The 20711-nt window shown below is 41.8% G+C and overlaps 1 protein-coding gene across 1 annotated transcript in view; it reads left to right on the top strand.

Annotated features, from left to right (window-relative positions):
• LOC111962665 (spondin-1-like) overlaps nt 1–20711 on the top strand; it is a 93692-nt gene that overhangs the window by 39946 nt on the left and 33035 nt on the right. Inside the window, exon 7 of the mRNA XM_023985921.1 lies at nt 16843–16907. Within this exon, the coding sequence (XP_023841689.1) occupies nt 16843–16907 (65 nt within the window). The remainder of the gene's footprint in view (nt 1–16842; nt 16908–20711) is intronic.

Here is a 20711-nt window from a genome sequence, read left to right as displayed (position 1 = left end):
CACATTACAATAATGAACTGCTGCTTAGTAGAGCTCTCTTCAAAGAAAATCCCAAGTGTTTGTGCTTTGTCACCTCGTGACGACATCACTATGCTAATGTCCAGGGAGCTCGAGACACTTTTGCAAGAACTGTGCACAACGATAACTGTTGTGTGGCTGACAGTGTGTGCTGAGGTCAGTGTCCTAGGCTTTTGTAAGGCAGTGAAGGTTCACTTTGTGAGTTTTTGTTGTTCATGGTTTTGGCTTGTTCCCAGAGGGATTGTTCTGAATGTCTCTGTCTCTAATAGTAGGATAAAATTGTTCCCATATAAGATTCAGGATATATCCCTCCAGCTCCTAAAGTCCTAACACAATAAAGCCACATTATGCTCAGAGCTTCTTTAATCATGAGGGTCCCCTCATCAATCTGTTTTCAATAACAGCCCTTGGCGGCCATGTTTTTCCTATGCAAATTATCCCTGTTATCCAAAGCCTTGTTGACAGTAATCTGCCCCTAATTTGCTCTGTGGATTCCTCCGTCCTGTGCCGCAGAGAGACACAAAGAAAGGTGACAGTCAACACACACACACACACACACACACACACACACACACACACACACACACACACACACACACACACACACACACACACACCACACACACACACACACACACACACACACACACACACACACACTGGTCTGGGTGACAGCCTGGACTTTCTCCCCTGAACACTAGACAATCTCTCCAAGGCAGCTATTGTCCCATGGTACAGTAGGAATGTGAGAGTCCTTAACAAAAGCATTTCCAGGACAGTCAAACATTTCATTCCACTGAAAGTGCACAGTTCCTCACTCTCATACTCACCTATTTAATGTAGCAATAACGTTGAGAGTGAACATAGTCTATAATACAGTTCATACACATTATAATGTGGTTCTGTTTTTTGTTTATCAGATAATAATCAGTGGAAGGAATTGCCTACAGTGGCAAGAAAAAGTATGTGAACCCTTTGGAAATACCTGGATTTCTGCATAAATTGGTCATCAAATGTGATCTGATCTTCATCTAGGTCAACACAATACACAAACAGTGTGCTTAAACTAATAACACACTAATTATTCTATTTTCTTGTCTATATTGAATACATCGTTTAAACATTCACGGTGTAGGTTGGAAAAAGTATGTGAGCCCCGAGGCTAATGACGTCTCCAAGTGTATTTTCATATTGTCTTAGAAAATTAGACAAAGTACAAACCTTAACTATCAAGTCTAATTTAAGAATTCTTCTCACTTCAGTGTTGTTCTTTCTATGTGTGTGTCTGCCTGCTTGTATCCCTAGGTCAACCTCAGACTGTTATTGTGAAAGGGATATGCTGACGATTGAGTAGACTTGTTTCAGAAAGCACTGGTGAAGTGGACTGGAGTAAGATATCACTGACTAGAGACATGGGAAAGTGGGTGTAAGGTGTGTGTGTGTGTGTGTGTGTGTGTGTGTGTGTGTGTGTAGGGATGTTGAGAGGGAGGATTTGAGAGAAGCACACACTTCTTAAACGTGTGTCAGTGCTGTCTGGGTAATGTATAGAGTGAGGATAGGAGAACGAGGAGAGAGAGCACTGGCCTTCATACAACCCCTAAGCTACCATCTCACTAACAGCTAATGATGACTTTCCAAAATGATAGAACATTTGTCTTGCATTTTAATGAGGTTAAATTGACACCGGTTGGGGATTTTGGTGACTTGCGTTAGCTGCAAGTCTTGAACTCATTCTCAGAATGTCTAAAACCGTTACCTAAAGACTCCAGCTATATCACCTCCTGTTCAGGACACATTCATGCTGAAATTACAATATTTGCAGGGACGACTATCTCTCAACACACTCCTCTCTGTCACGTCTGATGTCTGATGCCTTTGATAGCACACTTTGTACTGGGATTCAATCTGACATCAAGGCTCAGAGACTCAGACAGGCTCTCCATGGTCCATGTATCCTTTACTCCTTTGTTATGGTAGTGGTGAGTGGAGGGTCAAATATTTCACCCATAATACAGATGTAGGATCCTAATTTGAGCACATTTGCTACAGCAGCACAATAATCCTGCAGCAACAGGAAATGTGAATTATTATTTGGATAATAATTAATGTACATGTTTGTAGAAGGTCGATACTTTTTTTGTAAGGGTCAATCAAGTATGACATTTCAAAGTGGAAATAACTAACTTCTGAATTCTTTTAAATCTCAAATACACTACAAGTTTTACATTTTATGCAACAGGGTGATCAAATTAAGATCCTACATCTGTCCTCTCTTTTAGTTGGCTGCTCTTGAAATACTTGAAGATGGCCTATAGAGCGGCCATTTGTACTGTATGTATTGTATTGTTGTTTTAAAGAAAACAAATATATAAATATTTAAATTCAAAATAAATTAAAAAGACGGCCTATAGATGACTTACAGATATTATTTGCTAATATCAACAGGACTTGCCACCAATCAAGTGTGTATTATTTATAGGTGTCGCTTCTCTCTTTGATAAAGCACTATTCAACTGCTAAATAGAACCTGATTTCTCTGTTTTTGTAAACACCTGATTTTGATGTCGGAAGAGAAGGTCATGTTATTGATTATCCATATTTAGAATTCATTAGAATTGAAGACAACTAATAAATGTATCCCATTCAACAGTCTTGAAGCTCCCTGAATTTGGAATGAACTTTTTGGTGAAAGAGTGTTGATGCAGGGTGTCTGTCTGTTGGCCTCACTGAAGGTGAAGCTGAAATCCTGTCAGAAAATCAGTTGTAAAGATCGGAGCAGGAGGAAGCTCTCTTTATTATGGTAACGGACACAAGACGTTCTATCTCTTTTCTTATTAGGGTATTATTGGACTCCACACATCGTTTGTTACAATATATTCTTGAGGAAGCTTGCAATATCAAAACTCTTTTTGGTAGTAGCTGCAGCTCTGTCCTCCTATCAACTAGCCATAAAAGACCCCGATCTCCAATGATTAAAATAAATATCTTGCCTGACAATGAGTAACAACTATGGTGGAGAAACAGATCAGCGATTTGATTAGATATCTAAACTGGGCGGTCATTATAAGCCGAAGGATTGTCTTTGCAATGAGATAAACATTCTGAATATGTATCACACAGCCCAGAAGGTAATTCATAAAAATGCTTTGGTATGTTAAGAATGTATTATAATAACCTCTTCCCTGAACGCCAGCTGAATGATAAGATGCACACAACACCTTGACTTTGTTCTCTTGACTGTGGCCATGGCTTAGAATGARTAGCCAAACAGAACACAGTCAGTTTCCTCTGTAACTAGAAGTAGCTTATGAATCAGTGTGTGAACATCTGAACCCCTTAGGGGGGATGGATGGTTGGGCATTTCAACAAAACAAAACGATTTACAAAATGTGGATATAGATTGTGTTCCGTCCTAATTATTATCTTGTATAATTGTATAATTGAAAGAAGGGCCTAAGGTTTTGATGGAGAGGGATTTGATTCAGTTCAGGTTGAGGAACTTTCTATGAAGATGAAAGAGCAGGTAGCTAAACCCTCATGCTTGATGTCGAAGAGATACTATTATTATTATTATTATTATACTATTATAGATACTAATGAACAGCACAACAACAAACGACCAAAGGATTTTGATCTTAGCGCTGTAGCATGTTAGCAATCAATGAACAACGTGCGTGTTACTGTAGCCCTAAGGAAGGTTCTGCTCGGGTTCAGGCTCAGGTTCTCTACCGTCACATTCATTAATGTAGTTCAGTGTTCCAATCTAGAGAAGACGAGATCATTACCATTGAGTGGCTTAGGTGGTTATTACTGTCCTAACAGGCTGAATCACACATTTACATTTTACATTTAGCCATCTCTGATGGCGGTAGCTACAGCACCTGAGACCTGAATGTACAGTACGTGGATGGTATGGTAATGCCTTCACCAGCAGTTTTACACTGGGGTAACACAAATTAAAGCATGTCTCTACAGTTAGGCTACATGTATTTTACATGTTTCTATAGATAAAAGCATATTTCTTTAAAAAGAAAAAGAAAGTGCTACAAAAAACGGTGAAAGAAAGTGTCAACCAGATAAGCCTATGACCAAAACCAGATAGAATCTTTACTGCGTCTCGTCCTACATTTTTATAAAAGTCAGATCCAAGCTTGGCTTATACCTGCATGCATATATTTCAACTCAAGCACAACTAGTGTGTGTTGAGTGTGACAAGTCACTGTGTCTAGCACACCACCCCGGACGATCACTGGGGTCAACATCCCTCCCAGTCAGATGATTCCCTGCCAGCCTGCCTGGCCTGGCTGAGTAAAGTCAACTCAACTGAAGGTCAAAGCAAATAACCAGACTCTCAGTTCCCCTCAACTCTCCCCCAACCTCCAGGGGAATAGGAGGGAGGCTGTTCTGGTGTATAACCATTAGAATATGGATGGAACATGCTAGCTGGGTATTTGAATTGTCAAATTGCACCTGAGTGCATGTTTGAAATGTACATTGCTGGGTCAAAAAATGCTTTGAAAACTGACCGAAACTTTCACAACTTTAAAGACAAATATGGGGACACAGTATGTGTATTTCTATTCGTGGTCATGTTAAATTGTTTGAAGTATGTTGAAAACATATGTCAAAGTTTTAAGGAACAAAACATCATCTTAAAAGTATCTGTCTTCTGCAAACTTTCTCCTCATCATTATGCAGAAATGTGTTTTCAGTCATATCTAACATCACAGCACTATGATACCGTATCTGTTTTCAGTCATATCTAACATCACAGCACTATGATACCGGTAATCTGTTTTCAGTATATCTCACTCACAGCACTATGATACGTATCTGTTTTCAGTCATATCTAACATCACAGCACTATGATACCGTATCTGTTTTCAGTCATATCTAACATCACAGCACTATGATAGCCGTATCTGTTTTCAGTCATATCTAACATCAACAGCACATGATACCGTATCTGTTTTCAGTCATATCTAACATCACAGCCACTGTGATACCGTATCTGCAATGTTCTTTTTATTTTGGCTAATAAATGGAGAGTCATAGGCCAAGCTAATAAATGGAGTCATAAGGCCAAGCTAATAAATTTGGAGTCATAGCCAAGCTAATAAATGGATTCATAGGCCAAGCAATAAATGGAGTCATAGGCCAAGCTTAATAAATGGATCATAGGCCAAGCTAATAAATGAGGTCATAGGCCAAGCTAATAAATGGAGTCATAGGCCAAGCTAATAAATGAGATCATAGGCCAAGCTAATAAATGGAGTTCATGGCCAAGCTAATAAATGGAGTCATAGGCCAAACTAATAAATGGAGTCATAGGCCAAGCTAATAAAGCTGCTTCGATGACACAGATCATGAATGCTGGTCTGATGACAACAGATCACAGACAACACTGCATGTCTGTTTAGACGTATAGAGAAATACCATTGAATTGAGCAGGCGACGAAGACAGAAAGACAGCACAGACAGAGACAGACAGAAGACAGAAGAAGAACAGACAGAAGACAGACAGACAGACAGACGACAGGACAGAACGACAGACAGACAGACAGACAGACAGCAACAGACAACAACAGACAGACAGAAAGACAACAGACAGACAGACAGACAGACAGACAGACAGACAGCAGACAGACAGACAGACAGGACAGACAGACAGACAGACAGACAGACAACAGACAGACAGAACAGACAGACAGACAGACTAACAGACAGACAGACAGACAGAAACAGACCAGCAGACAGACAGAACAGACAGACAACAAGACAGCAACAGACAGACAGACACAGACAGACAGACAGACAGACAGACAGACAGACAGACAGACAGACAGACAGACAGACAGAAGACAACAAGACAGACGACAACAGACAGCACAGACAGACAGACAGCAGACAGACAGACAGACAGACAGACAGACAACACAAGACAGACAGAAGACAGAACAGACAGACAGACAGACAGACAGACAGACAGACAGGACAGACAGACAGACAGACAGACAACAGACAGACAGACAGACAGACAGACAGACAACAGACAGACAGACAGACAGACAACTGGAGCTGATCATAGTCTCCTCCTCTAAACTAAAAGTGAACAGTTTGTTTGCAGAAGTATTACCATCTGTATAGCCGCTTGTGCTCGGCTAATTAGAGATTAGTCCACTTAATTTACAATGTCACAGAAATAAACCAGTGTCTACATAAACTCAGCAAAAAAGAAACGTACTCTCTGTCAACCGCGTTTATTTTCAGCAAACTTAACATGTGTAAATATTTGTATGAACATAACAAGATTCAACAACTGAGACATAAACTGAACAAGTTCCACAGACATGTGACTAACAGAAATGAAATAATGTGTTCCTGAACAAAGAGGGTCAAAATCAAAAGTAACAGTCAGTATCTGTGTGGCCACCAGCTGCATTAAGTACTGCAGTGCATCTCCTCCTCATGGACTGACCAGATTTGCCAGTTCTTGCTGTGAGATGTTACCCCACAATCACCAAGGCACCTGCAAGTTCCCTGACATTTCTGTGGGAATGGCCCGACCCTCACCCTCCGATCCAACAGTCCCAGACGTGCTCAATGGATTGAGATCCGGCTCTTCGCTGGCCATGGCAGAACACTGACATTCCTGCCTTGCAGGAAATCACGCACAGAAACGAGCAGTATGGCTGTGGCATTGTCATGCTGGAAGGTCATGTCAGGATGAGCCTGCAGGAAGCGTACCACATGAGGAGGAGATGTCTTCCATGTAACACACAGCGTTGAGATTGCCTGCAATGACAACCAGCTCAGTCGATGAGTGCTGTTGACACACCGGCCCCAGACCATGACGGACCCTCCACCTCCAAATCGATCCCGCTCCAGAGTACAGGCCTCGGTGTAACGCTCATCCCATCGACGATAAACGCAAATCCGACCATCACCCCTGGTGAGACCAAAGCGCGACTTGTCAGTGAAGAGCACTTTTTGCCAKTCCTGTCTGGTCCAGCGATGGTGTGTTTGTGCCCATAGGCGACGTTATTGCCGGTGATGTCTGCTGAGGACCTGCCTTACAACAGGCCTACAAGCCCTCAGTCCAGCCTCTTTCGGCCTATTGCTGGCAGTCTGAGCACTGATGGAGGGATTGCGCGTTCCTGGTATAACTCRGGCAGTTGTTGTTGCCATCCTGTACCTGTCCCGCAGGTGTGATGTTCGGATGTACCGATCCTGTGCAGGTGTTGTTACACGTGGTCTGCCACTGCGAGGATGATCAGCTGTACGTCCTGTCTCCTTGTAGCGCTGTCTTAGGAGTCTCACAGTACAGATATTGCAATTTATTGCCCTGGCCACATCTGCAGTCCTCATGCCTCCTTGCAGCATGTCTAAGGCACGCTCACGCAGATGAGCAGGGACCCTGGGCATCTTTCTTTTGKTTTTTTTCAGAGTCAGTAGAAAGGCCTCTTTAGTGTCCTAAGTGTTCATAACTGTGACCTTAATTGCCTAACATCTGTAAGCTGTTAGTGTCTTAACGACCGTTCCACAGGTGCATGTTCATTAAGCATGGGAAACAGTGTTTAACCCCTTTACAATGAAGATCTGTGAAGTCATTTAGATTTTTACAAATTATCTTTGAAAGGCAGGGTCCTGAAAAAGGGACGTTTCTTTTTTTGCTGAGTTTATTTGAAAATATTGTCTTTCAATGATCTGTGGTTAAAAATATAAGAAAAAAGTTCCTAAAAAAGCGCTTCTCTGTGACATCGCGTAGTATAATTAAAAGTAAAAATATCAGTGATTTCCAAAACCTAGCCTGAGGGAGGATATTTTCTTGCTCCCTACGTCACTGCAAATCTCATCGTGTTTGAACATCACTTTGGGTAGCCTTGGTATTCATTATACAGTGCATTCGGGAAGTATTCAGACCCCTTCCCTTTCTCCACATTTTCTTACATTACAGCCGTATTCTAAAATGGATTAAACAAAAACATCTCCACACAATACCCCATAATGACAAGGCGAAAAAACATTTTTTTTWAAWTTAGCAACGTTAGTAAAAATTAAAAACCRAAATACATTATTTACATAAGTATTCAGACCCTTTGCTATGAGAGTCAACATTTTGTCTCAAGTGCATCCTGTTTCCATTACTCATCCTTGAGATGTTTCTACAACTTGATTGGAGTCCACCTGTGATTAATTCAATTGATTGGACATGATTTGCAAAGGCACATGTCAGAGCAAAAACAAAGCCATGAGGTTGAAGGAATTGTCCGTAGAGCCCCGAGACAGGTTTGGGTTGAGGCACAGATCTGGGGAAGGGTACCAAAACATTTCTGCAGCATTGAAGGTCCCCAAGAACACAGTGGCCTCCATTTTTCTTAAATAGAAGATGTTTGGAAGTTTGGAACCACCAAGACTCTTCCTAGAGCTGGCTGCCAAAAGGCACCTAAAGGACTGTCAGACCATGAGAAAGAAGATTCTCTGGTCTGATGAAACAAAGATTGAACTTTTTGGCCTGAATGCCAAGCGTCACATCCGGAGGGAACCTGGCATCATCAATAAGGTGAAGCATGGCTCCTGAGTGGCGCAGCGGTCTAGCATCTCAGTGCTAGAGGCGTCACCACAGACCCTGGTTCAATTCCAGGCTGTATCACACCCGGCCGTGATTGGGAGTCCCTTAGGGCAGTGCACTATGGCCCAGCATTGTCTTGGTTARGGTTTGGTCAGGGTAAGCCGTCATTGGAAATAAGAATTTGTTCTTAACTGACTTGCCTAGTTAAATAAAAGCATCATGCTGTGGGGATGTTTTTCAGCGGCAGGAACTGGGAGATTAGTTAGGATCGTGGGAAAGATAAAGGGTGGCAAAGTAAAGAGAGGTCCTTGATGAAAACCTGCTCCAGAGCGCTAAGGACCTCAGACTTGGGYGAAGGTTCACCTTCCAACAGGACAATGACCCTAAGAACACAGCCAAGACAACAAAGGATTGGCTTTGGGACAAGTCTCYGAATGTCCTTGAGTGGCMCAGCCAGAGCGTGGACTTGAACCAGATCGAACATCTCTGGAGAGACCTGAAAATAGCTGTGCAGCGACGCTCCCCATCCAAGCTTGTGAGGATCTGCAGACAAGAATGGGAGAAACTCCCCAAATACAGGTGTTTTTGCTTTGTCATTATGGGGTAATGTGTGTCGATTGATAAGGGGGAAAAAACGATTTAATCAATTTTAGAATAAGGCTGTAACGTTTTAGAATAAGGCTGTAACGTCCACGTCATCAGCAGTTGTTGTTGGGGACTGCCTTGCTCAAGGGCAGAACGGCAGATTTTTCCACTTGCCCGCTTGGGGATTTGAACCAGCGACCTTTCGGTTACTGGCCCAACGCTCTTAACCCTAGGTCTCAGACAACTTTATACCATGTCCAGAGTGTCTGCTGGTAATTGTCATAGACATACTTTTACCTGTAGATCTATTCTTACTAATTTATTCCCCTGCTTTTAAAACCGAGCCAATACACTGAGATGATTAAATGTTCTGTGATTTACAGTATGTTTGACTCATGTAATCTCTTGTCAAGTAATACGTAATGTAAATTCTGACATATGGATGATTTATCACTTGGCCCACCATGAAAACATCCTCCAGCACCCAAACATGACAAATTACCCTTTTCTGATAAGCCAGAGTAAACTTACTCTTGATGCTTTTGCTGTTGTCGCAGTTATGTTATTGAAAGGCCATATTTAATCACCCTGTATTTTTCAACACAAGCCTTGTTGGTCAGCTCCTGTCTCATGTTGCTAGGCATTGATTAATGTGCAAGCCGCAGCACAGAGCTGTATGTGTATAAATGCTAGCCTCCGAAATGATTAGAGACCGTCTCAATTTATGAAGCAAATCGCTGATGTCACTCAATGACAACAGACGGTTTGATCATGGCATCTTTTCCGCATAGGATGCGCTGATTATCAAACATGAATTAAAGGGAGAAAAGTTAGTCACGGATARCGGTCTAGGTCAGACAGAGAACAGATTATATCAAAAATGATGTTTATGCATAAGATCTAACCTTGCACTCAGTCTCAAATGAAAACAAAAACCTAAACCAATGTTATGTAATAGTCCCATTTTCCTATTTAGTACAACAATAAATGTAAAGACACCCCACACACATGCAAACACCTTGCTGTCTTGCATCCCAGAGATGATGTACGGTCTTGTGCATCATATAAGAGAGTTGTCATTATAGTTCCACAGTATTTTGAAAATGCATCACACTGAACTGAAGGGCTGGGGTCAATTCAAATTGAAGGGAATCAATTCAGGAAGGGATTTGAATTTAACGTTAATGTTAAAATGTTAGTTTCTACTCAGTTTATTGAGGTAATTGAAAATAGATGCAGTTCTTTCAAGTTTTGAATTATTATTTAAGTTTACTCCCTGAACTGACTGCCTTCAATTCGAATTGACACTCAATATCCATATCCTTGGATGTTGCAATATTGAGCTGAGGGAGTATGGAATAATATGCATGTTGTATTGATTTTATTCATGTGTAATACATATATACACTGAACAAAAATATAAATGCAACATGCAACAATGTCAACAATTTTACTGAGTTACAGTTCATATAAGGAAATCAGTCAATTGAAATAAATTCATTATGCCCTAATCTATGGATTTCACATGAACTGGGCAGGGACGCAGCCATRGGAGGGCCTGGGAGGGCACAGGGCCAACCACTTGGGAGCCAGGCCCACCCACAGGGGAGCCAGGCCCAGCCAATCAGAATGTGTTTTTCCCCACAAAAGGGCTTTATTACAGACAGAAATACTCCTCAGTTTAATCAGCTATCCGGGTGGCTGGTCTCAGACGATCCCGCAGGTGAAGAAGCCAGATGTGGAGGTCCTGGGCTGGCATGGTTACACGTGGTCTGCGGTTGTGAGGCCAGTTGGACGTACTGCCAAATTCTCTAAAATGACGTTGGAAGCGGCTTATGGTAGAGAAATTAACATTCAATTCTTCTGCAACAGCTCTGGTGGACATTCCTGCAGTCAGTATGCCATTTGCATGCTCCCTCAAATCTTGAGACATCTGTGGCAATGCATATTTTAGAGTGACCTTTTATTGTTCCCAGCACAAGGTGCACCTGTGTAATTGCCATGCTGTTTAATCAGCTTTTTGATATGCCACACCTGTCAGGTGGATGGATTATCTTGGCAAAAGGAGAAATGCTCAATAACAGGGATGTCAAATGAGTACACAAAATTGGAGAGAAATACATTTTCTGTGTGTACGGAACATTTCTGGGATCAAAAAAAAATATATAATCTGGGATCTTTTATTTCAGCTCATGAAACACTTTACATGTTGCGTTTATATTTTTCTTCAGTATATAGATATTTCCTTCTAAGGCTCTAGACTTGCTGTACCATATTCAGTGTGTGTCATTAAACCCTGGTTTAGTGCTCCCAATCTGTATTGATGTATTTCATAGTCCCTCATTTCACTTACAGATGTAGGATCTTAATTTGAGCCAGTTTGCTACAGCAGGAAAATAATCCTGCAGCAAAAACAAATGTCAGTTATTATGTGGATTATAATTAATGGACATTTTTGTAGGGGTTGATACATTTTTCATAAGAGAAAATCAAGTCTGAAATTTCGAAGTGGAAATTACAAACTTCAGAAGCCTTTTTAAATCTCAACTACTGTAAGGACCGATGCTGGAGTCGAGAAGCAGGTACAGGGAGTCAAACATTTAACAAGGAAGAAGACAGGAACAGCGTCAGCACACGGGTAACAAAACAACATACGAACGTTAATGTGGAAGCGGGGAACAGAGCTGGGGGACAGACAGATATAGGGAAGGAAATAACAGGTGATTGAGTMCAGGTGAGTCCAAATGATCTCTGATGCGCGTGACGAGGGAAGCAGGTGTGCGTAATGATGGTGGCAGGAGTGCGTAATGCTGGGGAGYCCAGCGCCCTCGAGCGCCAGGGGGGAAGATAAGGAGCCGGAGTGACAACTACACTACAAGTTTTACATTTCCTRGAAAATTCTCCTGCAACAGGGTGCTCAAATTAAAATCCTAAATCTGTACAGCACAGTCGTAAGGCATACATTTCTCATACAGGGCATTCGGAAAGTATTCAGACCCCTTGATTTTTTTCTGCATTTTGTTACGTTACAGCCTTTTTCTAAAGGCTTATGACACAGTGGAAACAGGTTTTTTATTTTGCAAATTTATTATAGATAAACACAGAAATACCTTATTTACATAAGTATTCAGACCCTTTGTATGAGACTCAAAATTGAGATCAGGTCCATCCTGTTTCCATTGATCATCCTTGAGAAGTTTCTACAACTTGATTGGAGTCACCTGTGGTAAATTCTATTGATTGGACATGATTTGAAAAGGCACACACCTGTCCCATTAACAGTGCATGTCAGAGCAAAAACCAAGCCATGAGGTCAAAGGAATTGTCTTTAGAGCTCCGAGACTCGAGGCTGTAATCGCTCCCAAAGGTGCTTCAACAAAGTACTGAGTAAAGGGTCTGAATACTTATGTAAATGTGATATTTCAGTTTTACATTTTTAATACATTTGCCAAAAAATCTTTAAAAAAATATGTTTTTTGCTTTGTCATTATGGGGTATTGTGTGTAGATTGATGTGGGGGGAAAATGCATAATTTTTAGAATAAGACATTAACGTAGCAAAATGTCAAGTGGTCTGAATACTYCCCGAATGCACTGTATATGTGAGAGTCAAGATCTGTAGATGAGAAACACAGACGAATGTCATTGTTAATATCAAAGCAATAATCAATTTACAAATCGGTTCCTTGTTCTTCAAATATGCCACGTGACAGGCGATACTTAACTTGGAAAGTCAATGATATGTAAAGCTTTTCAACCAGCTCATATACTGTAATGTTACATACGTGTATCCTCTTAATTGGTGTGAAATCAAGCAACCTCTATCAACCCACACATAGGATTAGGGGAAGTTACAGTACACTGGTAATCTGGCAATAATGAAATAGGCAGGACACAGGGGATCGGCAGGAAGTCTAATTAAGAACAATGACCTTTTGCCAGTCTCATTTAAGGATTAAAGTTATAATAATTAACAGCAAGTTTTTTTAAATGATTTGCATTGAAATGAAAATTGAAAGGGCAGTTTATTAGAATGTCAGGAGGATGCAGAGGGTTTATTCTTTATTAGGTCTACACAGACTATCCCAGAGGCTCCCAGCTCATTTTACATGATTAACATTTGACAATATTTATCCCGCTGCTGTACAAAGGATCCCTTGGCAAAGCCAATGTCTTTTGATTGGACTCGGGCACCAGACGGTCGCAGCGACGGCGGTGGCAGGAGTATGCTGCTGGGTGCATTGGGTACTAAGAGTGCCTAGCTGGCACTCTGAGTACCCAACACCCGCCCACCGCTGCCTRCCTGCCTGCCTCCGAGAATGATGTGATTGGGCCGAGCAGTGTGGTTAGAGGGGGCTCATGGCCCTGCCACTCAGTTCCTCTCAGTCTGCGGGAGTGACTGACACCTCACTGAAATCAAATCAATTACTGAGCAACACTTTGGCCCAGACTCCTCTGTAGCTAGAGACAGACAGAGAGGGATGTTTAGGGACTTGGGAGGCTGGACACTGGACAAGACATCACATTGGGTCAGCCTATAGGGTTAACTTGACAAATCAATAAAAGAGAAAAACTTTGTAAAGGGAAAAGATAAGAGTGCTTGATTTCGGGGAGGACAAAGGCAAGAGTGAAGACAAAGACTAAGACATATTATTTGTTAAGAGTGCTATTGCTCAGAGAAACTCTGTCAAGAGAGGCTACAAAGAATGTTAAAAAGAAACCTAGCAACACTTTAGCTCTCATTCAGCAATAATGATTAAAAAGTAAATGTGTTTGCTGAGACAAGTTAGAGATGAACTCTGAGTCTCTCGGTTTGTGTAGCAAAACTCCAGTACTTTGAAACCGTGGCATATGGAGAGGTGGTGGGACCTTTCCAGGGACATTTCCCTCTGCAGCCTCTGACCGTGGCACTGTGCCTTGGGCGATGATGTCACCAATAGCCTCTTCTACTCTTTTCATCCTGTTCTCCATCTCTCTCCCTCTGTACGCACTGCGGTCAGGGTCAGCATGGCAGGCAGCTGTGTGAAGTGTAAAACATCCCCTTCGGTGCAGCAGCTGCTGCCTCCCGACTCCCACTGCCTTTTCATCCCCCTCCCCCTCCTCCTCCTCCCTTAATAACACTCACGCCCTCTCCTTCAATAAATACAATTTACCACTTCAATTATACTCAACAAAAATAGAAACGTAACATGTAAAGTGTTGGTCCCATGTTTCATGAGTTGAAATAAAAGATCACAGACATTTTCCATACGCACAGAAAGCTTATTTCTCTCCAATTTTGAGCACAAATTTGTTTACATCCCTGTTAGGGAACATTTCTCCTTTGCCAAGATAATACATCCACCTGACAGGTGTGGCATATCAAGAAGCTGATTAAACAGCATGATCATTACACAGGTGCACCGTGTGCTGGGGACAATAAAAGGCTACTCTAAAATGTGATTTMTTTTCACACAACACAATGTCATTGGCAAGATGGCGCCGGCATACATGGCAGCTCTGCTTCTAACTCCTAAGCAACTTTGCAGTATTTTTTTTTGTGTATAAAATAAATTTAAATAACAAGCATTTCGGCTAAATATGTGACCAATAAAATTTGATTTGGATTTTATTTGCCACAGATGTCTCATGTTTTCAGGGAGCGTACAATTGGCATGTTGACTGCAGGAATGTCCACCAGAGCTGTTGCCTTTTCTYTACCATAAGCCCCCTCCAAGGTTGTTTTAGAGAATTTGGCAGTACGTCCAACTGGCCTCACAACCGCAGACCACGTGTWACTACGCCAGCCCAGGACCTCCACATTCTGCTTCTTCACCTGCGGGATCGTCTGAAACCAGCCATCCGGACARCTGATGAAACTGTTGGTTTGCACAACCGAAGATGATAATGCACAGCCCCATGTCGCAAGGATCTGTTCACAATTCCTGGAAGCTGAACATGTCCCACATTCAACAGCCTGAACAATTCTATGCGAAAGAGATGTGTCGTGCTGCATGAGGCAAATGGTGAACACACCATATACTGACTGGTTTTCTGATCCACGCCCCTACCTTTTTTTAAAGGTATTTGTGACCAACAGATGCATATCTGTATTCTCAGTCATGTGAAATCCATAGATTAGGGGCTAATGAATTTATTTCAATTGACTGATTTCCTTATATGAACTGTAACTCAGTAAAATCTTTGAAATTGTTGCATGTTGTGTTTATATTTTTGTTCAGTGTACATACAAGACTGTAGGGAGGACTGGATCACAACAAGGTCTATATGGGCTGTATGCTGTATGGCTCTGCCTCTGAATATTCATCAAATATGTTTGGATTTAACTATTCACAACACACATACCTCCATTGAGAATGACATGGTTTATCCTACTGTGATTCTCATGAATAACAATGCTTCTGTTTAGAGTTGATTCCACATGAAGACATGCAGTTCAACTTATGTCAGTAGATGGACTCCCTTAGTCCTCAGGATGTTCTAAAAATCCTCTTTAAGGTGGTTCTGTGAAGTAGAGACACCCCAGAACAGAGAATCAGGCCAGACTGACAGACAGGTGATTATCCTCCCCACCAAGAGACATACAGTTCACATCATCATGATAGACAGACAGACTGTAGTGTAGAAGGACGGTGACAAACAGAAATCACAGGCATCTGCTTTGAGCTTTTTGCTGGTATGAGACCATGACTATTCTGGCAACACTCACTTATTGAGGAAAAATACTTTGAGCTTTAAATGAAGGCTGTGGGTCTCTTGAGTGTGGCCCAAAACTAGAGAGCTTGAAGAAGTAATTCAGAGAGCAAAAGCTGGTCAGCCCTGAGGTGCTCTGAGTAGAAATGTGGGACAGGCTTGTTTTCTATAGTAAGCCCCCAAAGAGAAGACTTTCAGGGCGATTGTGGAACCATCAGTCAACCATAAAAAAAACATTTTTTACAAGCCTGTGGGCCGCGTCCCAAAAAGAGGCTGAGTGTTGCTGTCCCAGACGGGCACACTCCACTATTGAGTTAGAAGTGGTTAGATCTTTTGAAAGTAAAAGAGTTGTTCTCTATCTAAACCTGTTCTTGTTTACGAAAACGGTACGGTGTGTGTGTGTGTGTTGTGTGTGTGTGTGTGTGTGTGGGTGTGGTGTGTGTGTGGTGTGTGGTGTTGTGTTGTGTGTGTGTGTGTGTGTGTGTGTGTGTGTTGTGGTGTTGTGTGTGGTGTGTGTGTTGTGTGTCTGCTCTGAAATGTGTGAGAACTGAATAACACAAATCTCTACGTGCTTGTTTTTTAATTTTTTTCATGTCAGACACCAAACTGTCTCATAACGCTACAACAGTTCCTACTTAGTTCTACATCAAAGGGGTCTGTTTGCTACTGGCCCTTTAATTTTTCAGCAGGAGGTGACAATGCTGCCATGGTAACACACTGCTCCCCCAGACTGGCCAGCTCAGCTGAACTACTGTGAATTGTGTGATTCACAGTAGTTATCCTCTTGTGGAAAAACAGCCATTATAAAATAGCAGACACTTCTGGTCCCAAGATGCCCACTTTCACAKCTCTCAACTTTGGAAAGTTTTTACATTTCAAAAGAAAGAGAGGAATGAACACTGTTGAGTATCTTTCTATGTTTTCCACATTGTTTTCTCTTATTTTATGAAAATAATGTAATCTCTCTCTCCACAGGGTGATGCAGTTCTGACTGTTATCAAAACCAAGGCGCAGTGGCCAGCATGGCAGCCCCTGAACGTGTGAGTACACAGTGATGTACAAGAGTACCCTTCACAGTACCTTTCACAGGTTTATAATGTTAATTGTCTTTCAAAAAAGATATACTTGTAGAGATGATCATTTGGATAACCATTAATTGAGAATTTAGATGTAAACAGAATATCTCATTCTACTAAGCTTCCTCAGATAACAGGCTAAAGGAGATAATCATCCAGAATTCATTCACCAGCTACATGCTTGGCCTGTGGATGTTTTCTTAAATTCATTAATGATTGTGTACATTTTTCATGAGCTTTTCTGTTTGTGAAAAGAAGGCTCCTGTTTTGATGAGAGATGTGTTCCCCCGGGGTGTTTCTGTGATTAAGGTTAACAGCCTCCCTCCTGCTCCAATATATCAACATGTTTCATTGACCTATTTTAAAATAAGCCTGTCAATTAAGCCAGGCAATGTTTGCTTTGTTTGAGGAGACATATTCATTGTTGATGTTAAAGGGGGTTGGAAAAACATCAACATTATAGATGTCTCAAATTGAAGGAGATCGTTTAAAAATATTGATGTGCATGTGGAATGTGAAAATTCTACACTGAACAAAAATATAAACGCAACATGCAACAATTTCAAAGATTTTACTGAGTTACAGTTCAAATCAGGAAATCAGTCAATTTAAATAAATAAATGAGGCCCTAATCTATGGAYTTCAYATGACTGGGAATACATATATGCATCTGTTGGTAACAGAAACCTTAAAAAAAGGTAGGGGTGTGGATCAGAAAACCAGTCAGTATCTGGTGTGACCACCATTTGCCTCATGCAGCGCGACACATCTCCTTCACATAGAGTTGATCAGGCTGTTAATTGTGGCCCGTAGACTGTTGTCCCAATCCTCTTCAATGGCTGTGTGAAGTTGCTGGATATTGGCAGGAACTGGAACACGCTGTCGTACACGTTGATCCAGAGCATCCCAAACTTGCTCAATGGGTGACGTGTCTGATGAGCATGCAGGCCATGGMAGAACAAGCACGCAGATGAGCTTCCGTGAGACGGTTTCTGACAGTTTGTGCAGAMATTGTGCAAACCCACAGTTTCTTCAGCTGTCCAGGTGGTCTCCGACAATCCCGCAGGTGAAGACGCCAGATGTGGAGATGTGGTTACACGTGATCTGCGGTTGTGAGGCCGATTGGACGTACTGCCAAATTCTCTATGACGACGTTGGCTTATGGTAGAGAAATTAATATTAGATTCTCTGGAAACAGCTCTGGTGGACATTCCTGCAGTCAGCATGCCAATTGCACACTCCCTCAAAACTTGAGACATCTGTGGCAAAGTGTTGTGTGACAAAACTGCACATTTAAGAGTGGCCTTTTATTGTCCCACGCACAAGGTGCACCTGTGTAATCAGATTTWTGATATGCGAAACCTGTCAGTTGGATGGATTATCTTGGCAAAGAACAAACGCTCAYTAACAAGGATGTAAAGCTTTTTGTGTGTATCGAAAATTTCTGGCACCTTTCTTTTCAGCTCATGTAAAGAGTTTTGTTGTTAATCACTTAATTATATAATATTTCTCCTCATTTTTTATGATCTCTTCACACCTCTTTCAGTAACTATTGAGATGTTACTGGATGTTCTTCTCCTCTTAGTGTTAGTGTAGTGGCAATTAACACATAAATAGAGTCCCAAATGGCACCCTGTTCCCAATTTGTGCACTACCTTTGACCAGGGCCTATAGGGTCTGGTGAAAGGTAATGCCCTATATAGGGAATAGGGTGTTATTTGGGACGGAATCATAATGTCTTTCTTTAGCCTCCACACACATCCTCCAGCCTTAACAACATCTCCAACATAACATCTGTCTCATTAGCACTTCTCCAATGCCTTCTGCTGTCTATGATACAACATTATTCCCTCTAATGAGTTCTAAATATAAACAAGTTATTATTTATTAATATGTTGAGTGGTTATGACAGAAATGTGTTATACTTCTTTGTTTGGACTTAAGATGGTGTAAGTGTTAATTTTGAATATTTATCTAACTAAACTTTATGAATAGACAGTGTTTTGAAAAAGTATTTTACCCCTTGTTAATTTTCTCTACTTTTGCATATTTTTGATTCTGAATGTTATCAGATCTTCAAGCAAAACTTAATTTTAGATAAAGGGAACCTGACTGAACAAATAATACAACAATGGCATACTTATTTCATAAAGTTATGCAACATCCAAAGCCCCTGTGTGAAAAAAAGTATTGCCACCTTACACTCAATAACTGGTTCTGCCACCTTTAGCTGCAATGACTCCAACCAAACACTTCCTGTAGTTGTTCATTTACTCTCGCGTCGCTGTGGAGGTATTTTGGCCCACTCTTCCATGCAGAACTGCTTTAACTCAGCAACGTTTGTGGGTTTTCAAGCATGAACTGGTCATTTCAAGTCCTGCCACACATTTCAATTGTGATTAGGTCTGGACTTTGACTAGGCCATTCCAAAACTTTAAATGTTTTTTTTTGCCATTTTCATGTACTTGATTGTGTGTTTTGGATCATTGTCTTGCTGCATGACCCAGCTGTGCTTCAGCTTCAGCTCACATACGGATGACCTGACATTCTCCTGTAGAATTCTCTGATACAGAGCAGAATTCATGGTTCCTTCTATTAAGGCAAGTCATCCAGGTCCTGAGGCAGAAAATCATCCCCAAACCATCACACTACCACCACCATGCTTGACTGTTGGTATAAGGTTCTTACTGTGGAATACAGAGTTTGGTTTTCGCCAGGCATAATGAAACCCATGTTGTCCAAAAAGTTATACTTTTGACTCATCTGTCCATAGAACATTCTTTGGTACAGAAACTTTGTTTGCAATTACAGAGATCATACGTTTCCTGGAGTTCTTGACCAGGTTTGCACACACTGCAGCAGGGATTTTGTCCCACTCCTCCATACAGACCTTCTCCAGATCCTTCAGGTTTCGGGGCTGTCGCTGGGCAATACGGACTTTCAGGCGCCTCCAAAGATTTCTATTGGGTTCAGGTCTGGAGACTGGCTAGGCCACTCCAGGACCTTGAGATGCTTCTTACGGAGCCACTCCTTAGTTGCCCTGGCTGTGTGTTTCGGGTCGTTGTCATGCTGGAAGACCCAGCCACGACCCATCTTCAATGCTCTTACTGAGGGAAGGAGGTTGTTGGCCAAGATCTCGCGATACATGGCCCATCCATCCTCCCCTCAATACGGTGCAGTCGTCCTGTCCCTTTGCAGAAAAGCATCCCCAAAGAATGATGTTCCACCTCCATGCTTCACGGTTGGGATGGTGTTCATGGGTTGTACTCATCCTTCTTCTTCCTCCAAACACGTCAAGTGGAGTTTAGACCAAAAAGCTCAATTTTTGTCTCATCAGACCACATGACTTCTCCCATTCTTCCTCTGGATCATCCAGATGGTCATTGGCAAACTTCAGACGGGCCTGGACATGCCCTGGCTTGAGCAGGGGGACCTTGCGTGCGCTGCAGTATTTTAATCCATGACGGCGTAGTGTGTTACTAATGGTTTTTTTGAGACTGTGGTCCCAGCTCTCTTCAGGTCATTGACCAGGTCCTGCCGTGTAGTTCTGGGCTGATCCCTCACCTTCCTCATGATCATTGATGCCCCACGAGGTGAGACTTTGCATGGAGCCCCAGACCGAGGATGATTGACCGTCATCTTCAACTTCTTCCATTTTCTAATAATTGCGCAACAGTTGTTGCCTTCTCACCAAGCTGCTTGCCTATTGTCCTGTAGCCCATCCCAGCCTTGTGCAGGTCTACAATTTTATCCCTGATGTCTTACCAC

The sequence above is a fragment of the Salvelinus sp. IW2-2015 genome, linkage group LG4q.1:29, assembly GCF_002910315.2.
Source record: "Salvelinus sp. IW2-2015 linkage group LG4q.1:29, ASM291031v2, whole genome shotgun sequence".
Taxonomy (NCBI): domain Eukaryota; kingdom Metazoa; phylum Chordata; class Actinopteri; order Salmoniformes; family Salmonidae; genus Salvelinus; species Salvelinus sp. IW2-2015.
This window is presented reverse-complemented; position numbering and strand designations above follow the sequence as displayed.